Source organism: Drosophila montana, unplaced genomic scaffold (genome assembly GCF_035044405.1).
Source record: "Drosophila montana isolate Dmon_TW-CO22-7 unplaced genomic scaffold, ASM3504440v1 contig_140_1, whole genome shotgun sequence".
In the NCBI taxonomy this organism is placed as follows: domain Eukaryota; kingdom Metazoa; phylum Arthropoda; class Insecta; order Diptera; family Drosophilidae; genus Drosophila; species Drosophila montana.
The window spans coordinates 85,247-111,290 of NW_026996362.1; the positions used below are offsets into that span (position 1 = coordinate 85,247).

Consider the following 26,044-nt stretch of genomic DNA (forward strand, 5'->3'; position numbering starts at 1 on the left):
CCTAACAAACGTCGGGGATCAGTTGAACTTCTTTAGCAGCCGGTACGCCGACAAGCTGCTGCATCACCCGAACGCGGCCGCCAGGGCCCTGGCGGACCCCATAAGTGAGAGACGCCTCTGAAGGTTTCACCCCGGCGAACTACCTACGAGGTCAATTATTTAAATATCTCCTTACCCTTCTTTGTTAATAATCATATAAGCATGGTAAATATCATATAAGCTACTCACTTGTTTTCCCTTTATATTCGCTTGGTAGAGATCAGAGGGCTCTAATCGATTCCGCAAAATAAAACATAATTAAAAGAAAAAAAAGAATGTATGGGCTCATAGAGAAGCTCGTACTGCATTTCTGGCAGCAAATTTTAGCGCAACGATTCCAGCAAGAAGGAATTCGATACGGGTCGAAATATAATGATTGGGTCATAAAAATCATCGAAGAAGTCACCCTCTTTTTGTATACGACGATCGATTGCCACACGTATGTAAACATCTTGTCGTTCTTCTTTGCACTGAACACGTAAAGCGACACATAAATATACAATAGTTGGGACACTCTTATGGTAGCTCTAGAACCAATCGATCACGCAATTAGATGGCTTATATAACGAGCCAACAACTCAGTGTTTCCATCTAGTGTCTCGGTTGTTAATGCCTCAATACGATATATGAGCGCCTAGGCTGAGCTATAGATGGCGAGATATACATTACGATATTAAAAAAATAAAAGAAAAACATGCTCTTTTAACAATCTTCGGGTTTATTGTGGAACAGAATATATAAGAAAAAATATATAAAATTGATATTGTTTAATTTTAACAATATTTAGATATTTTTCTTATTAGAGTAAGTAGAGTACAAGACCTTACTAGATCTTAGAACTTACAAGAGCCTTTAGTATTTGTGTGTTTCAGATAATCGGTAACTTGCCTCGTTTCCAAGCAATTAATAAAAATCGATATCCAAATGATGTTTTGGAGCAACAATATTAGGTTTAAAGAGCTGGAACCCCCAAAGTTGACTTGTAGCTTCTGGAATTGAATATATAGATCAAGTATCGTTCTATTTATCGCTATCGCATCCCCGCGCCTCTGCCCCATAGCTATCAATCAATAAATAAAGCAATTGGAACTACCCACAAATTAAGGCGACAATTTTAATGTCATTGCCTTTTTGAGCGGCTGTATAAAAGGGAAATTAATATGAGGTATTTTTGAAAACTTAGTTTCGTTTAGATTATTATTTTCTGCGTTTGTTTTATTTAGAGTCCCCGGTTGACTAAAAAGGGTTTTAAGCGATGTCTTCCTTGTCAGCCATTGAGGGACCTGTGACATACGATTACGTGTTTAGAGACACTCCATGTTATCGGAGATATTTTTTATTTTTGTTGTTTTAAGTTTGAGACTTTCACTGTCTACAAGTTCTTTTTGCTGTATTGCAAGGTAAGATTTGCACTTTCAATTTTTCTGGTGGGAGGGTTAATGATGTACTTGGTTGTGTTAAGGTAACGACATCGTCGAGACCATCGTAGTCTATGGCCAGGTTGAGTCGCTTTCGTTGTTCCAGAGTATGCTGGGCCACCATTAATGTGCTTTCGCTTATGAATGTAAGTATATTAAATAACTTGCAAGTCGGTTTTTTTTGCGATTATTTCTTGTTGTTTTATATAAATTGGGCACTTCTTTTCAGTGGAAATATGTGTGTTGCTCTTTTAATTTTATTTGGTTTTTAGTTTACTTACTTACATTATAACTATCGCAGTTGTTGTTCTTGCAAGTTTGGGTCTCTTCATTTGTGTGATGCTTGCATTTGGCGTCGAGGTATGTCCAAGGCGATGACAGTTATTGCAGCGAAAGGGACTTGGAATATAGGGACTTATGTTGAGTTTTTCATATCCATCATTATGTGCTCCGTGAGGTGTGTCGAGGGAATTGTTATAATATGCAATACTGTTTCTGTCAACTTACCATCTACCTTGCGCACGTTCTGGTCTTGTAATTCTGATTGAATTATCTCTTTGGCCACACCGCGCAAAACTGTTTAAGTAGATGACCCTTTCTAGTATTAAGGGTATCATTTGCCGAAACAGTGATGGGTACGTCGAGGGTAAAATGAGTCATCTTTATAAGTTTTCAGTCTGTTGAGTAATTTTAGTTTTCACCTATGGATCGGGTATGGTTTTCGTAATGGCAAAGGGTGAGAGTTTAAATTATTTTTTATCCTGAACGCATTGAAAATGGGTAAAAAGGGTATAATGATTTTGTGCAAATGTATGTAACAGGCAGAAGAAACCCATAAAATATACATATTCTTGATCAGCATCAATAGCCGAGTTGATCTAGCCATGCCCGTCTGTCAGTAAGTCCTACCATCGATTGCAGAACCAGCAGTATCCGACGTAGCCGCTATCTATAGTGAACCATCGTTAACCTATACAATATAAGCGTCAAAAACCCTTTAAATTGTTTTAGAACCCAACTACATTTAGAGATTCGCCTATCCGTACGTCTGTATTTATGTATGTACGTATAATTATTATTACGTATATGTATAACGTATAATAATTAAATATTTAAATCACTACCCACTAATTTAAACTACAATTTTAATGTTGTCCTTTTGTGAATATACGAATATTGAATCGGTCAATAGGATACACATCTAAAATTTTTATCCAGATCGGTTCAGAGACACGTAAGTTATTAAAGAGAGATACAAGCGCAAGAATTTCTGTGTACATTTTCACACATGAACACACAAGTATACATCCAAATAGAAAAAAAATTGCGATAGTATCGTGCCGAGCTTTCGTTTCGTTTTTCTCATGAAAAATTACATTTTTTGTATGGATGTGGGGTATGAGAGGGTGGCGAGGTTGATTGGAGTTGCGAGTTCGACTCCGGTACAGGGATCTAACTTTAAAAAAAAAAAACATTTTTAATGCTACAGCAAACGAGCGCGTAGCGCGATTCGATTTTGGTGTTGATAAAAAAAAGGTTCAGGGAACCTCCTAGTCGGGCACTCTTACTTGTTAAAAATATATTTTTTTAATGTGTAAAGTTAAGGAAGCGAGCGCGTAACGCAAGCTACATTTCAATATGTAAATTCAGTCGAATGATTTAAATATAGCATTCATATAAAATTATAAGCTTTTTAAATTCAATGACTTTTTTAGAGGATATTGATAAGGTGGGATACCTGTGCGTTAAAGAAACAGAGACACGACGTTGCTCGGCTAAATTACGCATTTGACACTTTATACCCGCCTCCTCACTGTCTATAGTGTTCTGGGGACGTACGCACAGGTTGCGTTGCATGCGTTTGCTAACTTCACAGACTACCGGATTGCGGCTTTGAAAGTAAGTCAATAAGTAAGTGTACTAATTATTAGGTAAAATTGTTACCTGGTATGGGGCATTGACACTTCTTTGGCGTTAACCTCACTCGAGCATGAAGATAAAGGTAAAACTGTTATACCAACTTTATTGGGCGTAAGCGCAGTATGATCTTGTAGGGCATTTGTAGTTGACTCATCGCTTGGACACACGGAACTTCCAGATTCTGCTGCCAAGATATCCACGGTAGTCTCTAAGTGGGCAAACTTTGTGTTAGGTGATTGCCTGCATTGTTAAAAAAAACAATTGTTTTTAGAATATGCACAGTATTGGAAATTTATTTGCTTATTTATATCGCCAGCACGATAATAAAGGTTCTCGATTATACACGACTCTTCGCTAAGTAAAAAGTTTATCTAAAAATCCTAATCTCAAATCAAAGGTCTTGGGAAAATGGCTACCCATGTAACGATCCCGGAAGCCGAGAGTGGTTCACTGGTAAATCCAAAACTGTGGGCATTGGCAAAAATCGTTGTACCAGACATTCGTTTCTCTACTTGTTGCTCTATTTTAATGACCAGAGTCGTTCAATTTGAGATTTACGTCGTTTGAGTTTTATTTTACCTAATTATTTCACCTAATACCTTTGCTGAGGGAAGCGCCAAGCGCTCACACAACATTTATGATATTTTAGCCGATAATTAAAAAGATGTGGAATTCAATAAAACACATTCATAGAAAGACTACTGCTAGCATCTTACCTGTATGGAATATCACGTAGGTTATTCTGGGAGTGAGAATGTGGGACTTGGGAGCCAGCATTTGTATTGACAGCAATGACGGCTAGCTCAAGTGCCGAGCTAGTAAGGCTACGATCACTACCCCGACGTAACGGGGTACCACCAGATGGTGGTACATTGGTAATGGAACCGCTAGCTGTGACGGCGTTATTTGTGACCTTAGTCACTTCGCCTTGATTTGGTTGACATGAAAGGGCAGCAGTCATCTTTTTCTTGGCTCCACTTACAGCGCCAAAATAAAAGAATCGTTTTTTGTGTGAAGGCTGGATACCACTGTCTACAAGACGTTTGTAGTGCTCGGAACGGACAAAGCGTGGATAACAATCCTTTTTCAGCAGCAGCATATATATGTGCTCCGATGCCGAGTCAAAAGTAAAACGCGAGGGATTTTTAAGACCACGGAGAACGCTTTCCATGGTTTTGCCATCGATGTTGATTTCGCACGGCGCTCCAGGCTTAAGGAACTCTCTGAAACATAATTATACAGTGCGAGTACGGTACAAGTAATCATGACAATTATTTTCTTACTCAAATATCTCGTTAACCTTGCGCGCCACTTGTGAGTGTGCGGAGCGGCGGAGACGATTTACTGCAATCCAGAAACGTATATTTTCGTGAGAATACTCTTTTTCCAGAAAAGTTGTAAACTCATGCAATCCCGTGGGATCAGAGACGAGCTCTTCTATGGAAATGGCCCAGCGTTTCACTCGCTTTTCAGTGGGAATATCTACATAGGTGCTGTTTAACTGCCAAAAGGCAATATCCTCAGTAACCCAAGGGTTTGAGGGCAGCGCTGGTTGCAGAAAGAAATCGTACTCATTAAACGTCTCCGAGTAACAAACAAGAGACTGACAGGCTTGTGACATTTTCATGCGTGTTCGATTTAAAGTCTTAATCAGAAATTCCACCTCACGTTGAATATCATCTGGAGTCTTTCTTTTATTAGGTTTCTGACCCTGGCGATCCCGTGACGGTACCGGACAAGGCTCGAGAGGCGTAAACAGGCCCGGTGGTGGACGGTGAACGCGCCAATAAGCGCGCTCCTGGGAGTCGCCAACAATCTTGTCACCTTTTTTCCGCTCTTTGGCAAGTCGAACCTGTTCCTCGGCTTGCATAGAAATGAAGTCCCACTTGCCTTTCAGGTTCTTATGTAGTGAAGCGAAAGCCTCTGCCTCATAGTCCTCTAGTGCATGACGCTGCTTGTTGCGAAGTGACCGCTTTGCTAAATAAATGGCATACTCGACATTGTCCGGTGCCTTGTGTTGCCAGGGCCAGTAGTAAGGTGTTTGGAAGCGATAAAGAGATGAGTCGTCTTTTACTGTGAGAGTCTTGGAGTCATTGACAGGGAAAAAGTAGCCATGCAGGCACAGCTGATTGGCAATATTCAGTGCCTCTGACTCCTCTATCTGAAGATGGTCCATTAGCCACTCAATAAGATCGTACCCTGTGTGGTTATTAACGTGTTATATCAAAATTTTCAAGTTTTTTCACACTTATTCTATAAATATCTTACTAACCCATAAACGCATATGGAATGGATGTTAGGAACATCTTCTGTTGACGCACTGGCACACCATGCTCCTGGTCTTGCATCTCTCGCACCAGGACTTCCATCTGAAATGCCAGGATTGTGAAATATCAAATATTACGAAGCATATTATATAGACGAGACCTATCGTTCGGGCTTAATGTTAATCAAATAAAATGAGGCTATCTTAAACGGTACGGTCCGTTCTATATATTTTCAATATTTTACTAAATAAAGATTTTAGGACAGATCGTATTTTCTTGAGTCGACGTTACTTTGATAAAAAATATCCGGGGATTCAAAAATTATCGCATGAATGTTTTTATAAATATGACCTGTTACCCATGCTCGCGCAGTTTTTAAGCCACCCTTAAGAAAATTATAACTGCTCCATTTTTTTTATACCCTTAACACATTAAAAATGAGTAAAAATGATACAATGATTTTGTGAAAATGTATGCATCTAACGTCTTCCTAGTTCCCTAGCAGTTCAGGTTCTTTAAGATATTTCAATAAAAACTACGTATTACAAGCCCATTAAATATTTTCTAAGCTATTTTTTTCTTTTATTATTATCTTGTTGTTTATTAGCTATCTTGTTGATACTATTCTGAAGCATCTTAATCTATATGTGCAATAAGGGAATTAACATACTTAACATTAATTATTAAGTCTTATACGTCGTTTCTTTTTATTATACGATTTAGCTTATATCTATCCAAGTACCCGGGAGTTCGGGAGATCGATAGGGTGGATCCAGCGAAGTCTCTGTCGGTTTCTTATGCAAACCCTTCTTGCCAGTATATAAGGGTGGGCAGAAAGAAGGACCATATAGCTGGTGGAATGATGTCGTAAAAGATCGCCTAGCAAGGGAACCTTTAGATCCCTTGCTAAGACCCGGTTACGGATGTACTAGGGTGCCCCATTACCTCTGAGGCGCTATTTCCTAGCACGAAAAGTCGAAGCATATTAAACTTAACAAGGATCGTTTATCCATTTGATTGTTCGTCCTCTTCAACGGATCGTCTTTGAAGAATTATCTAGGTTTTGAAGCTTGTGATGCATGAAAAAGGTACAAAATATTAAAGTGAAAAAAAGCTAAATCGATAAAGATTATTATTTAATCATCGGATCTGCTTAGAAGTCATTTTCTGAGATCTTTGTAATGTAACGAACACCAGCATCTCTTTTGGGGCACACTCAGTCTAAGAATGGGTCCGGCCTTACTTGGGTCTAGAGGTGTGGGTTTTTGTGTTAGTCGTCACTTAATGAAGTGTAGACACAGAAAAGGGACAGAAATACACAAGCCAATAGCTGACTTAACCAAACATATGCATGTATGGTCTTAGGTATTTTTCTAGATTTTTGGCAAGGCCTAATCTTCTATGATGATGATATGAACCTTAGTGGCTCATAACTGGTCTAAGGCCAGGGAGAGATCTAGCCACATGCTATCCTCGGGCCGGCAGCCATCACCACATTCCCAACGAAAATATACAACGTACAGCAGTGATGCCAAAATTGCAACGGCTTTATGGGTACCTGTCAAGAGAACACTGCGCATGAGACAGAGTTTCGACACAACACTCTTTCATACCTTGGGTTAAGGTTATATTCGGTAAAAAGTATATTTCTCCAATTTAGGAACGAAAATATATATTAATGCGCCCTTCTGACCGGAAGACAAACCTTTTCTTTTCTCAATAAGACACACGGATTAAGTTTTCGGTTAAATGGGAACTTAAATGTCCCACGCGACTTATAAAATTGAATCGTGACACTTCTGCACTGGACCTCAGTAGAATCGGAAAAGATAGGCAGCTCAAAAATGCAATGTGTGAGAGTGGTTTAATGACCCATTCATACAAACTTTCTACTCCACACCTGCTTACAAGCTTCTCTAACCACAACCTTATCATATCATGTGTTCTTGATCGTGCAGCATGAAAGCCTATGTGGATGCTAATGACAGTCATGGCAGGAATACTGCTTAAAGCGCACATGCGGTAATTTCCAATTTCTGTTCAATCAGAACAAACCTCCTCAAACACAGTTTTGTTCTTTGGCGAAGAGACGAAGATATAAGCTGGAAAATTGTCTTTTGCTTTGAACTTTTTCAACTCTTTTCCATTCATATATTCGATTAGAAAAATGGACTGACCCAATTTTTGTTTTACACGGGCCTTAATTGCAGTCGATGCTTATATTACATTATAATTTACCGCTAAATTACTAAAGACAAAAAATTTTTTGAGAACGATTTCAAACGAACAGGGTTTCGCATGAAATTATATGTTCGCTGATTTTGCTTATATGCTTTTCGTAAATTCTTTTCGATGTACGAACGAATCTTTGCAAATTCATCGGTTCTAGTTAATTGTATGACACTCTCACTAAGTAAATGTAAAATTTTCAGCAGTTTGTAGTTATGGCCATAGGTGATCGTACGTTAAACAAGGACTACAAAAAAAGAATATAATCTAATTGATTGGTGAACCGAATTTCTTTAAAAACAATTTAATTAAATTTAATTTACGGAATATTAAGAAATCAGGGTAGCGAATTCATGGCTTTTAAACTGAGTTCCATTGTCGCTGATTTTAGAAACACCGAAACAGGAAAATATTTGTATCAGGTATGCAGTCGCGACACCCGAATTAAACCTATTTACTGACTTAAAAAAAGGTAAATTTAGAGAAGTGATCTCGACAAATATACGAAAATAAATATATATTTCCTTTCTTAATGCGGGGAAAAGGTCCAATAAAATCAAAGAATAATCATTGGAATGGGCTTTCACTCGATACTTGACTACCCATAGGAGGTTTAAGAATGCACGTAGGATGTTTAGAAGTTTGACATAGTTCGCATTTTCTTTTATAATTTTGCACATCTGTGACTACTTTTGTCCATTAAAAACCACGTCGATTGCGCTCTAAACATTTAGCTATCCCGCAGTGCTTGGAAAACAACTTCTGTGATAGATGTTGTCATCGACTAACTGAAAGTCTGGTTATATAGATAAGCTACGATTTTCTTTCAAGCTCGAATACTTTGGTGATTAAATGGCTTCGGATTGTATATCAATTACGGGAAAATTTTTGATATTAACAGTAGCGATTTTAGCTATCTCTTCAAACAGCGTTAGATACCATCGGGTACTACATTTTCTTTTCCTTCTCAATGCTCAATTACAAAACAAAATCACTGCAATTTATCGCCCACCGTGCTAGCCTACCACTCAGGTCTGACTGATTAAACAACCAACGAAGGCTTCTATGGCCAGTTACTACTCTGAACGAATGTCTCTTAATAAAAATACGACATTTTGTTATGGCCAGGACCACTGCAAGACATTCCAATTCCGTGATTGTATAGATAGATTGGGCTCTTTTTTAGCTTTTTCGTCATATCCCGATTCATCGGATTGTGCTAAAAGCGTACCTACTCCATGAAGAGATGCGTCAAATTGTACGATGAATGGTTTTTTAAGATTAGGATTTATTGCGAATGGTGCTGAGCAGAGTTGAGATATTATTCTCTCGAATACAATTTGGGCCTTTTCATTCCACTCGTGTGGTTTACTGCCTTGACGTTCTGAGATTTAAAAAATGCTAGTTGCATACTGAGCAATAAATCTCTTGTACCACGTAATCATCCCCAAATTTCTGCTTAGCTGCTTATGAGTTTTAGGGACCGGAATTTCCGCAACAGCCCGAATTTTATCGGGATGATTTCGTAATATGCCTGCTAGTCTACCTTTTTGAGGCAGAATTGACTTTGTTTAATGTTTATAGTCAATTCTGCTTTACGATGTTGAGTGGCAACTCAGCAAGGTGCAACAAATGTTCCTCAAACTCCTATGATAATACCAATAGATCATCAAGATACACTAAGACATGTGACTTTAACTGATATGGAATAACTTTGTCCATAAAACTCATCGTTTTGGGGGTATTTGTTAATCCCAACGGCATTTGCCATTGATATATTGGACGATTTGGAACTGTAAATGCGGCTTATGACTGTGACGAGAAATCTAAGCAAATATGCCTAAACGCATCTCTGGGGTCTATTTTCATGATGCAATACACAGGTGGTAGTCGACTAAGCAATCCAACCAAAATTGGCATTGAATATCTTTTATGGTGACGGCATTTAATTTACGCGCATCAAAACAAATTCTTAACTTGCCAGGTTTTATTATCAATGTAAGCGGAGATGACAAGGGCGACGATGGGGCCTTTTTGATAACACTTAACTCTATCATGTGATCAATCACTTTGCATAAAACTTTTTCGTTCGCTGGAGACAGTGGGCAACCATATCTTTTGAAGGAAAGAAAGAAATCAATTATGGACTGTAACTTTATTTGTTGAATAGAAGTCAGCCTTAATGTATAAGCTCCCGCTTCCAAATCAGATTGAAGTACATTTACGTGACGAGAATAGGAAATATAAATACCGAATTTTTCCAAAAGTCCATTCCACATATAACACCTTGCCTTGAACTTGACGGTTTTTTTTTAAATAAATGTTTATTGCATTGGATCAAAAGTAGCATACATTTTTATAACAACACAGTTGGCTTAGGTGTTGCTTCGCCACGCCAGTTTGGGTCCTCAGGCTTTATCGTGGACAAACATCAAAGCGGTTTTTTTTAATAAGGCTGCAACGTCACGTGGGTAGTCGGGAGACTCTCGGTCGTCTCCTATGTCGTGGTTGCCCTCCCCAGAACCCAAATTGATGATCAGGAAAGACGGCCATGTGATCCATAAGCCTTGCTCGTCGGGCGACAATCAGACTTTCCCAGACCTTCGACAAGAAACGCAGGCGACTGATCGGCCGATTAATTCAGGGTTATATTCCGGCTTGCCCGACCTATGGATCATATGGATCCTCGCTTACTTCCACTGGACAGGAAAATGTTGCGTCCTTAATATGGCGTTGAAGATCAACGTTATAAAAAGGAGCGCGCACATTGGCAGTGCCTTTAGGCCGGTGTGGCATATGGCCCGGAGCTTTAGTCCTAGGAAGGACTTTGACGACGTTGATTACCTCCTCCACGCGGGTGGATGATATCTGTAGCGGAGTCTCCAACGCTCGGGTAGTCTCGTTGAGCTCTTCTGGGGAGGCCGAATCGAATGGTGTAAACCGTTCCTCCAGTTGGCTGGCGAAGGTGTCAGCTAGCACTTTGTCTGTAAGGAAGTATTAACCATTGTAATGAAGAAGGGGAACGGTTCTACAGGGTTGGCGCTTCAGATTTTTTGTTGCTCGCCAAAGAGAGTATCTTGAGTCATGGGTGAAGTCCACGTTACTAGCATCAGTGGAGACTTTCACAATACACGAAAATTGGTAAACACGATTAGCAATGCTCAATCGCGGGAAGTGAACCAAGTTACTCCAGACGGGGACAGTGCAGCCGCCACCAGCTGAGCGATTTTAAGTCCAGTGTACAGGGTACGCCTCAAAGCCACAGTTTCTGGGGAAAGAAGGGCCGCTGGTTCTAGTTTCTGACAGCATACCCAAAACCTGCTGTTGCATTTCTGTCATCCTCTCGATAGCTCGGCTCATGTCCTTGATGGCAGAGGAAAGTCCTTCCCCGTTTCCAGATGTCTGCTGTTGCTGCGCAGTCAGCCTCTCCTGTTACTGTTCCCTCAGCAGTCTATGTAGCCATGCTTACGCTGGTCCTTCTCGCTGGCTAGAGCTGGGGGCGTTGTTCTCTTCGCTGAATGCAGCTAGTCCTCTTCTTGTGGCAGCTATTATATATTGCTACTAAATATTGCTCCAAAATTTCCGCATTCGATCTGCGGATCGTTTCCTAAGATACACTTATTTCTTAGAGCGATCTATTTTTGAGCTGCGCAAATAATATTCTTCTAGACGTATATGCAGTGGTCTAAAGGGGGTACATTTTGTGGTATGTGGTAAGTCCGGTGATATTTCAGAAATAGCGGGGTACTTTATTTTTAAGTTGAGATTAATTATGGACATCCTCTCTCGGAGGCCAACACACATCCGATGCCGAGTTTTCCGAAGCTGGCTTGCATTTTACACAGGTGGGTTTGTATGTGTTTGGAGCACCACACCCATAACAAAACACATGACGAGCCTTTGGGCATATCGCTCTCAGGCATTGACTCTCTTAAAGCATCAGCAATGACAATCATTCATCCAGAAAATCCTTAAAAGATTCATCGCCACCCTGTTTACGACGCCGTATAGCATTCTTTATATCTATGTATATCAGAACGCTGATCTTGATATCTTTCCGTAAAACGATTACATAGGCTAAAGCAGCCCATATTTTCTGAGGCCCGATGGATTCGACAAGTGAAGGTTAAAGCAAAACCCGAAAACAAAAGATTTGCAAATTGATACAACAACTCAAAGTTCCTATTAAGATACTGCGAACTTAAACAAGTTACTCTATAAATAATTTTTTCAATATAAATATTTTTTGCGAAACTACTTAATTTCAAATGCCTGTTCGAAATCATATTTGAGATCCTATTGGTTCGATCGACTGTGAAGTCGCTTACATTAGCTTGACCTACAACATGCCTATTTTTCGGAAAGCTATTGCGCATATTGTTTGAATGTGGACGCGTGTGAGGGATCTCATTGTCCCATTCAAGTTAAGGAACTCTCCGGAGTTTTCGAATAGATAGATTAAAATGTATACAAGCCTGATAACTTTCTGGAGTTTTTGGAATAATATGCTGTGTTTTGTCTTCTGACAAATCATTAGAATTAGTGGTGGCTCTCTGTAAACCAAAGTTGAGTATTTGCTCTTTTATTTGGACGAGATTTAGGAACAGTAACAGTATTTATTCATGTTTTCGTAGTCAAGGTTCTTGGTTCCTCAACCGATGATTCTCTGCTTCGCATGTGCGAACGAGTACAAAATTGTTTACACACTGGACAGGCCTCATTATTATGAATCCAAGTTAAAAGACACAACCTATGAAATGTGTGCTTGTACGTGATTTTGGTCAACTCCGATTCAGTACTCGTGTTATTGCAGATAGAGCAATGCACCCTATCTTTGGTTGCTATGGAGACTAAATCTTCAACGCCACGCTTAACAGACATTTTACGCACAAAAAAGATATAATAATTTAGCTAATATAATTAAAACAGTAATTAATACGGTAGTTACAGCAAGTATCATTTAGGATAACACCACAAAGTTTTATAGATATTAAAAATCATATATTATACTACTGAAACTACAATAAGTAATAGGTATCGAAATAATCTAAGGTGCACAGTCTCGATTTTATTAAGCCAGTGTAGTAAAACTTTAAAAGTCAATACCTGAAATAGCACCGATATCTCATCAGTACTATACTCCTAAGCAAATTAATTCAAAATCATTGGATTGCTTTAAAGAGAGTATTCACAATCCATTTTTGCATACAATCTATATTCTGGTCTGGCTCCGACCAATCTGACTGGACAATCTGACTGACATTCTGAACGAATGTCCCTTAATAAAAATACAACACTTTTTTATGGCCAGGACCACTGCAAGACATTCCAATTCCGTGACTGTATAGGTTGGGCTCTATTGATGATGAATGGTGATGAATGGTTTTTTAAGATTAGGATTTATTGCGAATGGTGCTGAGCAGAGTGGAGATATTATTCCCTCAATTGCAATTTGGCCATTCTTTTTTTTTAATTTTTTTTGTTTGTAAAATTTGTTTATTGTATTAAATCAAAAATAGCATACATTTTTATTACAACACAGTTGGCTAAGGTAATATTTCGCCAAGCCTGGTTGAGTCCTCAGGCTTTATCGTGGACAAACGTCAAAGGCGGCTTTTTTGAATAAGGCTGCATCGTCACGTAGGTAGTCGGGGGACTGTGGGGTGTCTCCTATGTCGTGGTTGGAGGAGGTCCTTGAACGATCTTCTCTTGAGCCTCCTGACTACACACCTCCCAGCGAGTTCTCTTGCTACCCGGTTGCATTGTCGCTGCAAGCGTTCGTTGTACCGGTTGGCGAATGCTCCGACTTGGCTGTCTATGGTCACCATTTTGAGGTCTCTGTGCAAGGTAGAATTTCTGACGTACCAGTCAGCACCGGTAATTCGGCGCAAGGCCAAGTTTTGGAGTGTCTAAATCCATTAAGCAGCTCAATCACGTCCTCTACATCCCGTCCAGAGCAGATTTCATCTGTCTCTGGAAGACACCGAGATCAGTGCGTGCGCTGATCAGCCTCGGTACTGCGCTGCCCACCCTGGCCCTGCTCTCCAGGGTAACTATCTGGGCCAGGTGGTCGCTGGGGAGATCCCAATCGTCAGCGATTGAGAGGCACTGGTCAGGGATCCCCTGGTAGATGGCGAAGTCTATACAAAACGGAGTGCCTCTGCTGCCGTACGGGTATCTTGTGGGAGAACCTGTGGCCAGTACCTTGGCTTGACGATGCGCTAGGCTGCTAGCTAGTTGAAGGCCGCAGCCAGTGATGTGCATTCCAGTCGCCTCCCACCAGATATCTGCTTCCAGCCGAGTTGAGTATGACGTTGAAGTCATCAGTCGACGTCTGCTCATTTGGTCTGCAATAGACTGCTCCAAAGTCCACGTTACCAGCATCAGTGGAGACTTTCACAGTCGAGTATTGGTAAACACGGTTAGGAATACTCAATTGCGGGAAATGAGCCAAGTTACTCCGGACGAGGACAGCGCAGCAACCGCTAGCTGAGCGATTTTGAGTCCAGTGTACAGGGTATGCATCGAAGCCAAAGATTTTGGGAAAGTTTGACCGTTGGTTCTAGTTTCTAACAGCAGAATTATTCCGATTGCGTGGTTTTGTACTAGGGCCTCCAGCTCTAGTACTTTACCTGAAATGCCATTGGCATTCCAGATTAGCACCTTCAGTGGTGTGTTCATTTGGATAGTAAAGCGGTTAGAAGGGTAAGGATTTGCTGTTGCATACCCAAAACCTGCTGTTGCATTTCTGTCATCCTCTCGATAGCTCTGCACATGTCCTTGATGGCAGAGGAAAGTCCTTCCCCGTTTCCAGATGTCTGCTGTTGCTGTTGTTGCGCAGTCAGCCTCTCCTGTTGCTGTTCCCTCAGCTATCTATGTAGCCATGCTTACGCTGGTCCTTCTCGCAGGCTAGCGCTGGGGACGTTGTTCTCTTTGCTGAATGCAGCTAGTCCTCTTCTGGTGGCAGAGGCGTATGAAAGCCCTTCTACTTGTTCAGTGGGTGCTGTACGGGGGAAGACAACAGGTGTAGGCCCATGAACTTTATTGCTGCGGCTTCGGTTAGCTTGAGTCGGTGGGAGATTTTTCATTTTGGCGGGCTTTGGGGCTCCCGCACGCTTTGTATATTCGGTAAACCACTCGCAGCCCTTATAGTTGGCAGGGTGGTTACCACCGCAGTGAACGCATGTTGCCGGTACTGAGCCGGGCCGTGTGCAATCAGCAGAGCGATGATTGAGCCCGCATTTATGGCATTTGTGTTGTTTTCTACAGTATGTGGCCGTGTGCCCGTACTCCTGACATCTATGGCATGGCACCACATTATCGGGTGGGGCCAAGAGTGCATATCTATTGGAAGCATGAGTGCCATCTGGACTGGTGTCAGTTTTGTTCAGTTTTCGCCGCGCGGCAGGTGGGGTCCTGCTGTCTGATACTTTGCGCTTATCATTTGTTTTTTTCGCGTGTGTGAATTATTCGAGCCGCGGCTGCGGCGTGCGAATTGGGTTTGATGATATCTATTATACACACTAGGGCGTCAACGTCTCGATTTGCACTAGCAGCAGCATGTGTGCTGCTGCCGGGGTCTTCGGATTCCATTAGAGGGTAGGAAGGGGAAACTGAAGTACTTCTTCCAGACATCAGTGCGGAGAATTTATTAGCAGCTGTTGCTAAGCGGCTGTTAAGCATTGAGGTGCTCGGAGGCGTAACGGCGTCAGCATTTAGTTGGCCTACCTCATTAGCTCGAGACGGCCCCTTGTTACTAATTGTGGTTGCATTACTGTTGTCAGCACTCACTGGCATGGTGGCTCTATTGGCATTGCCGCTGGTTGGGTGCATGTCAGCACGGCAACGCAGACGACTTGCTCAATTTGTGACCACCTTATTTTGTGTTTGATTTTGTTTCGATCCACCTAATCAGAAATTAGTTTTGTTTTAAAATTTTTTTGTCGTTTTTGTGAAATTTTTGGTGCTTTGCACTCTTTGTGCAGAGTTGCAATAGCCGCTTTGGCTGTTTGGGCGCGCACTCTAGTTTTGGTTTTTAATTGTTTTCCGCGAGCACGTCCGCTTACATTAAACACCAAAAAGTTAAAGCCGAAATATCTTTTTTGTTTTTCAAGATATCTTGACCAAACTCGGCGTTTATTAGTATTACTATACTCTTCATATATAAGCAAAATCATATCAACATCGGACCACTGTATCATATAGCTGATATAGGAACGATCGATCGAAAATTAAGTTGTTGTATGAAAATTTGTTTGTTTTTCAAGATATCTTGACCAAACTCGCATTTATTAGTTTTACTATGCTCCCTTCATTTTTGTAAACTCTTTACATCGGACTACTATATCATATAGCTGCCAGAGTTTTGATGTGAAAAAAAACGAATAAAAATAGCAGCACCGAAAACAATACAATCGCAATTGCAATGCTATTGATAGAATTCAAAGAAGACGCGCATGAATGTGTGTGTGAACATGTATGCAAAAATTCTTGCAATTTGCGCTTGCTGCCCCAATGCTTTATTTAATAACTTCTGTGTTTCTTAACCGATCTTGATGAAATTTTCTACATCTTATTGTACTATAAAGTATTCGTGTATTCTCAAAATAACAATTGCATTTATATTGTGGCTTATATTAGTGGGCAGCATAAATTGGTTAATTTACTTGATTGATGGCTATGTGGTAGAAGCACGGAGGTGGCGATAGCTATAAAATTAAAGATACTTTATATATATATACTATTCTAGAAGCTACATGTCAAGTTTGGTGACTCTTGCTCTTATTATTTACCAAAATTATTCAAGAAACAGGATTTCGATATCTATTTTTATCGATTACTTGGAAACGGGACAAGTTATCAATTATCCCGACTATGGGATACTCTGAACCCTCTTCTACCAAAATTGCTCAATAAGCAGGATTTCGATATCGTTGTTATGGATTACTTTTAAACGGGGCAGGTAATCGAATATCGGAAACAAACTCGATCTGCGCGGGTACTAGGAGGACCTTCAGCTAACGGACGGACGGGCGGACAGACGGAGGGACGGACAGAAATACGGACATGGCTAGATCGACTCGGCTGTTGATGCTGATCAAGAATATATATACTTTATGGGGTCGGAGATGCTTCCTCTTGCCCGTTACATACATTTGCACAAATACATAATACCCTTTTTAATAAGTTCAGGGTATAAAAACGAGAAATAAGGGCTATCTTCGGCACCCCGAAGATTTAATACCCTTGCACACCCAACCTTTTCATAATGCTCATAGTGCTTTGCCCGTATCTAAGAAGCACAGGGAAAATAGTTAATGCCGAGCTTGGTTAAGATATCTTGAAAAACAAGGAAGTTTTCGATACAACAACTTAATTTTCGACCGATAGAGGAGTATAGTAAAACTAATAAATTCCGAGCTTGGTCAAAATATCTTGAAAAAGAAAATAGTTTTCATACAACATTAATTTTCGACCGATCGTTCCTATGGTAGCTATAAGATATAGTTGTCCGATCTTAAGAGTATTTTGCATATATATATAAGGAGCATAGTAAAACTAATAAATGCCGAGTTTGTTCAAGATATCGTGAAAAACAAAAATTTTGTTTATACAAAAATTTACTTTTCGTCTGATCGTTCCTATGGCAGTTATATGATAAAGTGTTCCAATCCATCTGGTTTCGACATATTTACTGCGTGCAACAGAAAGAGGGACTTTTGCAAAGTTTCATAAAGATAGCTTTAAAACTGAGAGACTAGTTCTCATAGAAACAGACAGACGGACATGGCTATACATACTTTATGGGTTCGGAGATGTCTCTTTCTATGCGTTACACATTTCACGACAAATTTATAATACCCTCTGCAAGGGTATAACAAGGATCAGCCAACAAAAATCGGACTTTAAATTAAGACATCAAAATAATATACAGAAAACAGCACTAATAACCCACTGTATGAGAAGCAACCACACACAAAATTTTTTTATAACAACAATCTTACAACAATAATAATACTACAACAAACGACTAACATTGGAAATGCTACACATAATTAGCACACCAACCAACAAAAGACTAAACTACAAGACAGACACAGAAAATTGCGCTCACTTGTACAGACACCTCTTAAACAACCAAACAGCCTCAGTTTCAATCTCCACGTGTAAAATAATGTGTGTAAAATGTTCAAAATTATGTTTTAACTTAAGGTATTCTAATTCTGGACACTGTTTGCTGATGTGCAACAGAAATATATTGGAAGCAAAACATTAAATACAAGTAATAGGTTCTAGTCGGGATCTGCCGACTAGGGAATACCCTGAACCCTCTTCTTCCAACACCAATGCAGCTCGCGCTACTCGCTCGTTTGCTTTAGTAGTAATAAAGAAAAATTAAAATATAAAAGAATATTCTTCTCTTGACAGTGTTCGAACTCGCATCTAACCGCACCACTTGCCGCCGCCTCTACTCAAGAGCCAAACCAATAATTGAGTCTTAATGAGAAAAAAACAATTAAAGTAGCAGCATAGAAATACAAGCGGAATTGCAATCCTGTTGATAGAATTCAAAGCAGACGCGCATGAATGTGTGTGTACATGAATACAGAAATTCTTGGAATGCTGCCAGCCAAAGCACGTTTTCTTTAATAACTTTTGTGTTTCTTAACCGATCTTTATGAAATTTTCTAATGTGCTATAGAATATTTGTACATTCTCAAAAAGTCAATTGTATTTAAATTGTAGTTTATATTGGTGGGCAGCATAAATTGGTTTATTTACTTAATTTATAGATATGTGGTTGAAGCAGGGAGGTGGTGATAGATATAAAATTAAAGATACTTGATATATATATATACCATTCTAGAAGCTACATGTTAAGTTTGGTGGCTCTAGCTCTTATTATTTACCAAAATTGCTCAAAAAACAGGATTTCGATATCGAGTTATGGAATATCGGAAACAAACTTGATCTGCACGGGCACTAGGAGGACCTACATCTAAAATTTCCAGTCTCTAGCTCTAATAGGTTCTGAGATCCTTGCGTTCATACATGCGGACGGACGGACGGACATGGCTAGATCGACTTAGCTATTGATGCTGATCAAGAATATATATACTTTTTGGGGTCGGAGATGCTTCCTTCTGCCTGTTACATACATTTGCACAAATACATTATACCCTTTTTACCAATTTTCAATGGGTTCAGGGCATTAAAATAGTTTCAACAGCCAACAAATATTTTAAATATGGAAAAGTTGCCAAAACCATCAGTAGATTTAAAATATATATACATATCAAAATAAATGCGAAATGCTATAATAGTTCCGAATTAGATTTTTTTCATGTAGAAGAAACGTAGGCATTTATACAAGAACATAATTTTCGAGCAATCGTTATTATGGCAGCTTATAATATTATGGTCGGTTTCACGATATCCACAGCCTGCAACAGAAGGTTTAAGCTGTGCAAAGTTTTATGACATAAGCTTTAAGACTAAGGGATTGGTTAGAATTTTATAATTTAGTTTATTCAGAGTGTCTGGGAATTTTTCTAATCGGCATTTAAGTGTCGTATCATATCTATTACTTATTATATTCTCATCCCTACAATTCAACACTAATGATTGAAGTTGGAGAAACAACATACACATAGACTTTTCAGTGTAAACTAAGAATTTAATATGCATACGTACGGCAATCGACGTTCACATACACATAAATTTTAATAGAATAGAATATATAAAGTTAAGAATGTATATTGTTCAGAACAGTTTGAAAAATGCATTTGTAGTTATTAGCTACCTTGGAATGGCTATGAACCGAAAAATACGCGTGTAAAGTTAGAACAGGTAAAATCAGTTGAAAACAGATATTAAAAAGTAAATTTGGTTTGTTTGTTTTGACAGTTCATTTATGCTACTAATGGATGTTGCCGTTCCGTTTCCTGCTATTTGCTTGATCTGCACTTTGAGTTGGACTTAATTTAGATGTTTTTAATTTTTTTTGCATTGTTTTTCTTTTGTAATTTCGTGAGAGTCATTTACTTGCTCTTCTCCTTGGCCTTCAGACTGGCGGGCATCTCTGGTGGTGGTGGGCGTGGAATTCCCAGAGCAACCTTGACACCATCGTAGATGATCCATTGTGGGGCAGTGAGCGTACCGATCATGATGATACGGGGCCCCAATCCATTCCACATGCCCGTGAAGCCGATAGACTTGACAATGCCTACAGCGCTAGCACCCTTGGTTTGGTTCAGCTTGGAAACAACCACATCAGCGGGATGCGAGACAACGGCGCAGAAGACGCCAGAAATGTAACCAGCGGCAAAGGTCACAATCAATTGCTCGCCCTTGCTGCATTCAATACGTGGCTTGAAAAATATATCACATATTTATAGAGCAGCTCGACGGTGCGTTCGAAGCATGCAAACTTCATCATGGTGTACGGAATCTGACGCATCCACAATGGCACCAAACCCTTGTAGAAGGCTGTAATGCCCTCCTCCCTATACATCTTGGGCACTGCCTCACGGAATGTGTTAGCAAATCCGGGAACAGTCCGAATCTTTACCTTGGCTGCCTCAAATGGCGCCAGCGCAATATCGGCACAGACCTCAGCGGAAGCCGAAGCGGCAAGACACACATAGGTACGGTACAAATACGCTTTTTCCTCGCCAAGAATGTCGGCGTACTTAACTTTGAACACCTGGTTCAAACCGAACTTGCACAGACCCTGAGTGGAATTACCAATCAAAGTTGGGAACCAACCCTTGGCCAGGACTCGAGCGCCTTCCTCAGCTACTGTGACCTTGAAGCCATGGATCAGATTCTAATACTTGGCTGGGTCGACCTGCAGACGACACTTGACCAAATTCAATGGAACCACAAAGGTGTGCGTGGTACCACAGCTCACAATACCGCCGATACCACACAGAGCAAAATATTTGGCGCTGTCAAACTCACAAGAATCGGATTGAGCTGATGCTGCAGCTGCGATTTCACGTCCAACTACTGGGCCAGGGCCACTTCCAAGCTCTGGCTCACTCTCCCCAGCAGGCTGGCCGTCATCGCACCGGACTGGGGTAAATGTCGATTTAAATGTCGAATTCTTGGCGGCTTGAAAGAATGACTAGAACATTTTGTCATCTCTTTTGTTGTTTATTTTGTGGTGCTGTTGTATCTGAAGTTACTGCCGTCCTTGGCGTGGCGAGGAATTCGATTCATACAGCCATGATTGGGATTGGAGAGGTTTCCTGCTGCATTTTATATACACGCATGTTATATGCACAAAAGCAATACACCATTTTCATACCTTTTTATGGGCTTGAACTAATGACATCTCTTCAGACCTATTGCTATGGTACTATTTGGATTTTGAGCGAATTAAAATGATTTAAATTAACAGCTTACAAATAAACAACACAAATCGCAATAAAATTCGAAGAAGAACACACGCATATAAATGTATGTATGGCTTTGCCAATACTTGATTACAGTGTCTGCAATCTCTTTCAATACATTCCAAAGTTTGTTGACAAAATTACAATACACTCGGCATGGGTATAAAGGGCTTACACACCTGTATACAGCAAACTATTACTTTAAACAGTAACTTTAAGCCGTGTTGATATGAGCTTTCAGCTCAAACCACCATTTTACTTGGTTGTTCTTTTTGCCCATTATAATTTATTTACACAATGCCCATTGAAAAAATTGTTTAAATAATGGTTATAATGGGGTGTGAAAGTCCAAACCCATGAAATAAATACATGTTCTTCATAAGCATCAACAGCAGAATCCCCCATGTCTTACATCAGTATTTGCACATAGGTGTTCCTATTGCAGCCAGAGTTATAAATAGTATTTACTTGTAGCCTTGCTTACTTTATAAGTTTGAACTTAATAAATAAAAGTATATGTTTACACTTCTTGTATAATACATTTTGTTCTTTTGGTGTTGTTGTATAGCATTAAACTTAATCTTCTCTCACGAATGAAAGTAAAGTGGAAAAAAGGCCGTACTCACCTTATCAAAGGCCATTGGACGGGAGAGCTTATCAATGGTTTGCTGCTGAGGCTGTTGGGTGATGCCACTTACACAAAGAAGCATACTGTCACTCGCATGGTGGTGATGTTGATGCAAAGCAGTTGCTGCTGCACCCGTCGGCTGCTCCTCATGGGAATGTTGCTGCGGATGGTGATGCCCCAAGGATCTGCCACTCAAAGCTGCCACTGCCTGACTCGTAGCATTTATAACTGTTGCAGTGGAGACCAAAGCAGAATTTCTTTCTCTATTTGAATTGTTGTTGGCGCTGTGTGTTAATACTGCTAGTGTCTCTACATTATTTTTCAATTGTGTCGGGGTCAGAAATTTCCCTGAAGGCTGCTTCGAAATTGTAGTATTTCCACATTGTGGTATTCTCACAAATTCCGCATGCGTTTGCTGTTGTGGCTGTGTCTGATGCTCAGTTGTCGACGTTAGTGGTGTTTCAACAGCAATAGCTGGATTGCAAGGAACCATCTGCCGTTCTCTATCTGGTGATGGATTACCAGTCGGCTCCATGGCTGCGCTGCCGTCTAAAAAGGAGTTTGATCACTTGATTGCCTTTTTTCGGGCTATGGTTAGTGCTCTTAATTTGAAGCCTTCCCGTAGACAGCTGTGTTTGGCTTCCGATTTATTTCATTTTTTTTATTTACTTCTTTTTTTTTCAAAATTGTTAAGGAGATTGATTAATTTACCCGAATTCCATTTTAAATATGTATGCTTGCTGCAAAATTAAGAACAGAGTTTGGAATTACTAACAGAATTAACAAGAAAGAGTGCTTCAGTCGCGAGTGCATGGTCTAGAATAAATATATCCTTTGGGGACAGAGATGTCTCCTACTATGTGTTACACATTTCATGACAAAATTATAGTACCCTCTACAAGGTTATAATAATCAGCTTGAATTTATGTTACAGCATTCATTTTAACTCTATTATACACGCCTAGACACACTTCACATGTCCCGCATGCTACTATGCTCGACTGTGAATATTTTGAATTAAATCCCTAAGTTAATTCTGTATGAATAGTCCCGTTGTTTAATGACCCAATAATATGGCATTTGATCATTTACCAATCAATTTTATCGATGTGAAATAAACTATCACTATCTAACAAACCAACACTAATTTTACCAAAGAGATTTTTAAAGGGAAATGTAACTAATAAAGCAGGTCCACAACAGGCCACAATGCTTTTTTAAGTTCTAAAGTTACTGATGATAAAATTTTGTAGACAAATTAAAAAGAAATTTCAAAATAGAAAACTTAATAAAAGAATTATATAGTTAAGATACCTTAAGATACCATGCCTAAGATTTAATGCCCTTGTAGACTTTTCCCCTTTTGCAGCTGATTTTGATGAAAACATCTTGCAAAACAGAATTGTTTGCAACGAAAGAACCTACTTTTGACCAAACTTTCATAAAGCAGCTATATGATATATTTTGCATATATATAGGGAGAATAATGAAACTTATAAATGTCGGGTTTGTTGTTCCTATGGCAGCTATATTATATAGTAGTCCGATGTTGATACGATTTCATTTATACCATAGTTTTACTTACAAGTGCCGAGCTTAGTCAAGATATATTGAAAAAAAAAAAATTTGTTCATACAAGAGTTTAGTTCGATGTTCTTTTTATTATTGTTGGCGCGAAACCCAATGTACTGCATCCCACCTCCCGCCCAACCGGCCGTTGGGAATACAAACTACGACTATATGCAAGACTATTTTCTTGCTAAATAGTTTAGAAATGAAGACTTTATACGAGGAAGAGGAAGATTAATCATCAAAAGTCTACTGGATATGACGGATATGTGGATATATCCACACACACGGATCCCAATTTGAGCCACCAAGGGCGAACAGGAATTGCTTCTGTACAGATTCAATTTAGATACATGAGGCACACTCTAGTATAGGCCGTACCAAAGATGTAAATAAAATAATTAGCATGAGTGTCGAATTTAAGTTTATTATCAAGAATGACACCTTCATTACAAGTTCTGATCTATAGAAAGCCATTACCTTACATTTAGAACACTTCAAATTTAAGAGGTTGGCTAGACATCAAGACTGAAACGCATCAATGTCGGCTTGTAAAAGATAACATGATGCCATATCTTTATATGTTCACATCATCAGCATACATTAATACTCAAGAGTGAGACAGTATCAAGGGAAGATTATTGATGAAAAGAGTAAGGAGTAGCGGGCCAAAATGACTACCTTGAGGAACACCGGAAGTGACAATAATACTTTAAGAAAACGAATTTATGAAATGAAACTTTTGAGTTCTGATAAGCAAATATTTTGAGATCCAGTTTTAAAGATTGACTGGGATGCCGAGAAGGCATAATTTATGAAGCAGTAAGGAGTGGTTAACAGAGTCAAAAGCCCTAGTGAAATCAGTATAGTCAGTATAGTATATCAGCAGACGTCAGTCTGCGTTCGTTTCCATCAATTACTAGCGAAGTAAACTCAAAAAGGTTAGTGGTTGTAGATATGCGCTTCACGAGCCCATGCTGGAATAGTGAAATCATAGAACTACATAAATGTTACAGTTGAGATGTTCTGATTCTCTCAAAAGCTTTAGGTATAGCGGAAAATTTGGAAATACCTCTGTAGTTTTCAACATCGGACTTACTCCTTTTTAAATGGAGAGGGATAATGTATAATTTTTTTTTTTAAATAGTTGGAAAGATGAAGTGTTTTCAGACAATTCAAAAAGATTTAAGACAGGCTTACATAATGCTGCAGCACAACTTCGGGGTGAGTATAGCGGGTTGATTGTGTTAAGGTCGCTGAGAACCGAACTTTCAGTAATAATAGCATTTAATGTGAAAACTTAATGCAAGAGAATCTAAGTACAACAAGCCAACAAGTTTAGATCTAAGACCTCTAACGTTCTGATAGGCAAGCCCAAGAGAAGAATTTGGTTTTTTGACGCAGCAACTAAAGTTGAGGCGCTCTTTACAACAGATGTTTGTAAATATTTCTGGCGGAACATTTATTTTGAAGGAGGAAATATCTCTTTCACATGCAAGCTTAAATTTGCCCACCGTTATGCTTGGGTCTTGGATTTTTGCTGGTATAAAGGCTTTAACATCAATTGATGAGAAGTGAAGGGCACGCAAATAAAAATAGGTTTCTTCGATGGAACGCCCACTAGAGGCTTAGGCGCCACAGGTGGGAACACTATTATCTGTGGACCTGAAACAGCTGTTAGTCCGGACGACGAACCATCTAGCGGCCGCTGTAAATTTAATTGCTGCTGTCGCTCTTTCGGAACTTCTTCGGTAGCGGACTACTTGGATAAATCAATTGGTTTTTCTCGTACTGATGTCACAAGATTTTAGGAAAAGAAATAGTGTCCACAGTAGATCTCACAGCTACCGTAGTAGCAAAAGATATGAGCTGCTGTGTGATGGGGATAGTTGGCTGCTGAATTGCATTTAGGAGGCTGGGGGTATTCGGCAACTGCAAGTCACGGGGAGTGGACTTTTTAGGCCCTGGAGACTTATCTAACAGTTTTAGGCTATTGAATTGGGTATCTAGCGCTGTGAGCTGATCGTTTAGTTTGCGAAAACCAACAATCAGACACATGGAGCCAGTCCTAGTCTGGCGCATAAACGCCCGCAATTCACCATCAATCTCCCTACACGAGTTGCGTTACTCAAAAGATAAATCTCTTTAACAGTGTTGTGCACAGGATTGATCTACATTCTCGTCCTGAAAACCTCTTTCATCCTACTTTGGGACTGATAACACTAGGTTACCAAATTAAATAACTGTTACCAAATCTACTTTTAAATACAAACTTTTTATAAAAAATACGTGAAACACTTATATAAAGTGAAATTTTTTTTTAATGTTTTAAATATGGCAATATTTTGTACTTTTTGGCTGAGGTTAGCTTGGATTTTTATTAGTTACTCACTAAGCATCTCATTCCCAATTTGAAAAAGATTTGCTGTTCCTTAACGCTAATAAATATATACATATATAAGTTTAGCAACTGTAAAATTTGGGTTTAGAAAATTATATTATTTTAATATAATAATATTTTGACTTTAGGATCCGGGGAAACGATTGTTTTTCACCCCTGTATTAAACTTTTTG

The 26,044-nt window shown here is 39.5% G+C and overlaps 1 protein-coding gene and 1 pseudogene across 1 annotated transcript; both read right to left on the reverse strand.

The window, feature by feature from the left end:
• Positions 1–1,287: 1,287 nt before the first annotated feature.
• LOC135429571 (uncharacterized) lies at positions 1,288–22,638 on the reverse strand. The gene is made up of 8 exons (XM_064683907.1): positions 21,900–22,638; positions 5,650–5,746; positions 4,661–5,576; positions 4,094–4,600; positions 3,402–3,617; positions 3,196–3,348; positions 1,488–1,594; positions 1,288–1,322 (listed from the first exon to the last, which is right to left on the reverse strand). The coding sequence occupies exons 1-8, from the start codon at positions 22,434–22,436 to the stop codon at positions 1,288–1,290; spliced, it is 2,568 nt and encodes an 855-aa protein (XP_064539977.1). The 5' UTR covers positions 22,437–22,638.
• On the reverse strand, positions 19,763–21,011 carry LOC135429561 (phosphate carrier protein, mitochondrial-like; annotated as a pseudogene).
• Positions 22,639–26,044: the final 3,406 nt, after the last annotated feature.

Excerpts from the sequence above, each read along its gene's own strand:
- LOC135429571 (XM_064683907.1), bottom strand. The coding sequence starts at position 22,436 with ATGGAGCCGACTGGTAATCCATCACCAGATAGAGAACGGCAGATGGTT. Across the intron at positions 4,601-4,660 it reads AAGGTTAACGAGATATTTGA|AGAGTTCCTTAAGCCTGGAG; the intron begins GTAAGAAAATAA and ends ATTATGTTTCAG. Across the intron at positions 1,595-3,195 it reads TCTGTTTCTTTAACGCACAG|CGAAAGCACATTAATGGTGG; the intron begins GTATCCCACCTT and ends TACATTCATAAG.